Source organism: Mchenga conophoros, linkage group LG6 (genome assembly GCF_057382185.1).
Source record: "Mchenga conophoros isolate Kocher_MC1m ecotype Shallow Benthic linkage group LG6, M_conophoros_male_GT1.1, whole genome shotgun sequence".
NCBI lineage: Eukaryota > Metazoa > Chordata > Actinopteri > Cichliformes > Cichlidae > Mchenga > Mchenga conophoros.
Window position 1 is genome coordinate 32382498 of NC_140531.1, and position 5646 is coordinate 32388143.

The 5646-nt window shown below is 39.6% G+C and overlaps 1 protein-coding gene across 1 annotated transcript; it reads left to right on the plus strand.

Moving 5' to 3' along the window:
- The first annotated feature begins 661 nt into the window (after positions 1–661).
- Positions 662–5113, plus strand: hmox2a (heme oxygenase 2a). The gene is made up of 7 exons (XM_085277468.1): positions 662–809; positions 2648–2759; positions 2877–2994; positions 3385–3552; positions 3699–4022; positions 4136–4268; positions 4567–5113. The coding sequence occupies exons 2-7, from the start codon at positions 2668–2670 to the stop codon at positions 4692–4694; spliced, it is 963 nt and encodes a 320-aa protein (XP_085133594.1). The 5' UTR covers positions 662–809; positions 2648–2667; the 3' UTR covers positions 4695–5113.
- Positions 5114–5646: the final 533 nt, after the last annotated feature.

Genomic DNA, 5646 nt, shown 5'->3' on the forward strand with positions numbered 1-5646 from the left:
AGATGACGTTCTCCACAGCTTGTCCAGATGCTTTCACATCTTTCACAGGTGCTCAGGGTGTACCTGCTGTCATCTGTGAAAAGCACAGTGGTGCCAGTGGTGGATCTAACAATCCCACTATTCTATGGCAAATTCCAATCAGGCTCAGGCTCTTGAGACTGCACTGGAAGACACAGCGAACCTTCTGGAACGTGTCATATTAATGTGTCATCCTGGAGGAGTTGGACTACCTGTGCAACCTTTGCAATTCCAAGTATCGCCTTATGCTACCAGTAGTTACAGATGAAGACGGTAAAGAAAAAAAATGTCAGTGACCTCCACTTGTCAAACCATTCCTGTTTTGGGCATTGTCTGTTTGTTGCTGCTCTAATGCATCTGCTTTGAATTTCATTAACACCAAAGCAGCTGAAACTGCTAGTCTGCTATTTAGCTGACCAGATGAGTATCACAGAGGTTTAATTGACTGTATGCATTTTTGAACAGTGTATAAGTAGGCTAGAGTGTAAGTGCCATCATATAAACCTATCTTCAATTAAACCACAACCCACAGGAGCTAAACAAACAAATAACCGAAATACGTGACTAATACGTGACTAAATTTAAGCCGTTGTACATCAATAAGGATAAATACCAATCAAGAGTATCAAAACAACAAACGAACCTTTGATTGGTGTATAAGCTGAGGACTTAACCAATCAGAATGCACCTCAACTAAAGGGAACCCACCGATTGGTTTGTTGTCACGCGTGCCCCGTGAACGTTGAATCCTGCTGTTTGGGGACGAGCAGTGCAGGCGGTGTTGTGACAAGGTGAGTTAGCTTTTCATTGTCGTATCCCTAAAACATTGTAATAACACGCTGTTTGTGTTTGTGTTCACACACACAGAGCGGGTCTTTAACGTGTGAGCAGCACAGTGTAACTATAACGGTAGCTACTTACGAAACACACGTACGTGCAGCGTCAGTTTTGTAACTGTTCCCTTCAGATGTCAGCTGTAGTGATGGGTCGTTCGCGAACGAAATGGCTCTTAGAGCCGGCTCTTTGACGTGAACGACGCGAGCCGGCTCCTTATCGCGAGCCGGCTCCTTATCGCGAGCCGTCACGTGGTTTTTTTTTTCTCTTTCTCTCAGCCTCTCTCTCGCACTTTTTTCCCGCTTCACTCTGCACGCGAGCCTTGTGCTTTACGCTGGGCAGAGGGGGGAGGGGCGGTAGTTACACTCAGTAGCACAGGAACAGAGCCAGAGAGAGAGAAAGAGAGGCAGGGACAACAACATTAGAAAGGTATAGTAATCATCCACAACTATTTTCGGTTGCAGATGATAAAGGATTGAGAAAGTTTATTCATGCAGGTCCATATGACAGAGAATGTGCATGTTCTTTTAGTTTTCATATTATAATTTATATTTAATTGTGTTGTGGTTTGCAGTGTTTTGTGTTCTTTTCACTTTAAATTTGTGAAAGGAAAAAGCTGAAAATTTAAATAGTTAAAACTTGAAATGTGAATAGTTGATTTTTATATTATATGATTTATTTATTACATTTTATGTGGAGTGAATAAATAAAAGTATATTTACGGTGGCCCCTAGAGACAAAGCACATACAAACTTCAAATCACGTACGAACTCTGAAGCATGTACAAACTCCAAAACATGTAAAAACACGTACAAACTCCAAAACACGTAAAAACACGTACAAATTCCGAAGCACGTAAAAACTCAGAAGCATATAAAAACTCAGAAGCACATAAAAACTCAAAACACGTACAAAAGACAACAGAAGTGCTCCAGGATGCTGGGCGCAGTGTTGAGCCTTTGTTATCTTGTGGCTACACAAGCCAGCAAGTACCAACGACCGGATTTGGTGTGTCGTAGTAACAGGTAAATGAACTTTTTTTTAAATTATTTGAATATATATATGAGTGCCTGTGTATAAATACACAAACAATACACACATGCTTTCAATTGTGTAATTTAAGTGATCTAGTAGCTCTGCTTTGGAAGTTCAGTTCATGCTAGAAATGTGTTTTGGAGTTTGTACGTGTTTTGTCTCTAGGGGCCACCGCATATATTTATATATAAACATATATAAATAAAACCACTTGTTTTTATGTTAGTAATTCCTTTTGTGCATAATTTTATATTATTGTTAATAATAAATTAATTAAAGCAACAAAACAACCTGAAGAGCCGGTTCGGAGCCGAAAGAGCCGGCTCTTTTTAGTGAGCCGAACCGAAAGAGCCGGATCTCTAAAAAGAGCCGGAAATCCCATCACTAGTCAGCTGTGGCTATAGGCCTCTGTCTGTGAAATATTTCTCCCAAAACTAAGGTTTTTAAGAAGATGCGTTAAAGGGATAACACAGTAATTCCTTCACCTGGCGCTTGATCAGCTAACAGGGAAATGTGGTGCATTAAAGGACACAAACTGCTTTTGCTGTCACGTTAGAAAGTGATATTGTAACCTTGTAAACAGGCTGTTTAACCGTAACCGTATTAGGCTACACAAGCATATATATTTTTTACTTTAAATAAATAATTTTAACTGGTGACAAGTTGTTTATTTTGATGATTTAAATCTTTTCTTTTATTTCCTGCTCGTATTTGTTTGTCCTGTACATTTTTCTTTAAATATCTGCCTTTTCTTATTAAGGGCAAAATATAACCAGTATAATGGAAAACGAATTCCCACCAGAGCCCAACAGTGCCAAAAAAGGAAGGGCAATGATTGCTTTGGACGATGACAATGATGATGAAGTTCTCAGGTATGAAGAAAACAAAGTAAATAAGCAGCAATTTATCTTTGCTGCTATTTTGTCATTCAGATAAACGGCTAAGTGTTCTTTTGTGTTGCCCTTCCTGTCCGTTTCTGCTTCACCAAGTCCAACAGACCTGTCTGAGCTGTTGGCCGAGGGGACCAAGGAGGCCCACGACAGAGCAGAGAACTGCCAGTTTGTAAAAGATTTCCTCAGGGGACGCATTAAAAGAGAGCTGTTTAAGGTTTGATTTTTCACTATATAAAGGCAAGAATTAAGGCAGCTAAAGTTGTGAACCAGTGAAAGTAATGAACTACTGTACACAGGAGAGCGTCACACAAAGGTCTTCAGTTTGACCCTGTATATTGAAAGTGCTTAGAGACATAGGCCTACATTTGGTGTTGTCAGTGTGATAAAGTCTCGATCTATGCTTTGCCTTGGTTCTAAGGCATGATCAGAAAAATGCTGCCAAAGAAACTGGCAAAATGTGAGCTGTCTGGAACATCAGTTTATCAAATAAAATCATATTTCACCATTTAACTGTATATTATGTCTAACAGTTTCTGCTAGATGAAACACTTTATGTCTGACTCTGACCCACTTATTCTCCCCTCTTTCCTCCCTCTGCTGTCAGAGAGGCACAGCAGCTCTATATTTTGTCTACTCGGCTATGGAGGAGGAGATTGAGAAGAACAAAGACCATCATCATATCGCTCCAATCTATTTCCCCGTAGAGCTGCACCGGCGTGAGGCCCTGGCCCAGGACCTTGAGTATTTCTATGGAGAAGACTGGGAAAACCAGGTCAGTAGGAAGCATATGGAGGATAAATATGTCAGTCCCAGAGAATGCTGGTCTTTTCTGGCACTTAAGTTATGATTATACAGGTATCATCATCCCAAAAGCTGTATTTAATCAACTGGACTTTCACAGTTGTTCTCTCTCTTCAGATTAGCCTCTCTGCAGGCACCAAGCCTTATGTGGACCGCATCCATGAGGTGGGGGAGAAGGACCCAGTGTTGTTAGTGGCCCACTCCTACACCCGCTACATGGGTGATCTCTCAGGTGGACAGATCCTTAAGAAAGTGGCACAGAGGGCTTTAAAGCTCCCCTCAACAGGAGAAGGTCTCAATTTCTACCAGTTTGAGGGAATCCACAGTCACAAAGGCTTCAAGCAGCTTTACCGAAGCAGGATGAATGAGCTGGAACTGGACGCTGAGACCAAAGACAGGATTGTGGAAGAATCTAATCAGGCTTTTGGCTTCAACATGATGGTGAGGAAACTGCTTATGGGAATTATACAATGTACAGCAATTTGCAAAAAGGTGCATTGTTTGAAAGATAAATTTAAAGTTAATAAATATTTAATTTTATTATTTACAAAAAGGTATTCACAGAACTTGAAGAGCTTGGAAAGACTATCAAAGAGGAGGTCCAAGATGCAGGGTTTGGACACAGTCATGCAGAGATGATGGAGGGTGGAGATATCAACAAGTGTCCATATTATGCAGCTAAAATGGGTAAGAAATGCATCCCCTTTACTGTATTTATGAAATTTTGTTTCTTGCATTTCATTCTGCAGATAGAAAGTTAAAAATTTGGTGCTCAGTTTGATAATAGTTTATAGACTTGCCTTTAAAAGATTGGACAGTGTCATCATGGACTTCAGTTAAAAGGGATCCTTTTAACTGTGGGATGTCTGAGTGCAAAGTGTCAGACCATTCATAGCTACAAAGTTACATGAAGTACCTAATTCAATTATCCTGTTTTTTTCCCTCCTTTTTTCTGTGTTCTCATCTTCATGTCTCCTCTGAACAGCTGTTAGTGGAAATCCTACGCATGCGTGCCAGTTAGCCATGACACTTCTCAGACATCCGCCCTGCCAGGTGGTTCTGGCTGCCTGGATGGCCGCCCTGGCTGGGTTTACTGCCTGGTACTTTATGTGACACAGCTTTCTACTTCAGAAACAGCTTATGTCGGTGAAAGAGCTTTTGCAGTGATGCAGTTGTTTGAAAAGCTATTTTATGATGCATGCACTTTGAGTTAAGCGACACTTTATGGATGTAGAAATATTAAATGCATACTCTTCTGTTATGTTATTAAAATGTTTTTGAACAGTTTTAGTGTTAAGGACTCTTATGAGAGTTGAACACTTGAGGCAAAGTAACCAACCAAGAGAGGACCTTGGTCAGGGAGGACTGTAAATATGCAATAGATTCTAAAAACATGTTTCCACTTTGTTATGGTGGAGTTTTTATTGTATACATTTAAAGATAAATACAGTAAGGTGTGCAAAGACAAAGGAAGAAAAATCTGTTTGAATTCCTTCTGAAGCAACTCAACATTAAAATATTTTGTGAACTAATTCTGTTCTTTGACTTTTTATTGGTCAATTGAAATGTTTAAAGATTTTTTTCTTTCTAATATAAATCGTTTCTTCAACATTTGCATCTGCTATGTTAAAATTCACCAATACTTTGTATGGATCAATTTCAAATCATGTTCTGTGACATGAAAAACATGAAGGAAGAGAAACAAACAAACAAACAAATGTATAAAAGCAAGAGAAAGCCAACAATCCACCCCAAAGGCACATACTGATGAGTCAGATTAAACTGAGTGAGTGCTTATAAATCACGTATTGCGAGTGTTTCTATTGAGTTGATAGGATTGCTGCTGATGTGTAGAATTCACTGGAAACATCTCTGCAGAGTTTTAGGCTGAGAAAGTTCTTACAAATGAGTGTAACTGAAGACATTTGGATTTGAAGTGGACACAAATTTTAATGTTCATGTTTTTTTTACCTGAAACACCTGTTGTCAAAACGATCTCTACACACTTAACAGCTTTTGTGGAGCGTTCACTAACTGTGTATCAGGTGCACAAGAAGCCTTCATT

Excerpts from the sequence above, each read along its gene's own strand:
- hmox2a (XM_085277468.1), top strand. The coding sequence starts at position 2,668 with ATGGAAAACGAATTCCCACCAGAGCCCAACAGTGCCAAAAAAGGAAGG. Across the intron at positions 2,995-3,384 it reads TTAAAAGAGAGCTGTTTAAG|AGAGGCACAGCAGCTCTATA; the intron begins GTTTGATTTTTC and ends CTCTGCTGTCAG. Across the intron at positions 4,023-4,135 it reads CTTTTGGCTTCAACATGATG|GTATTCACAGAACTTGAAGA; the intron begins GTGAGGAAACTG and ends ATTTACAAAAAG.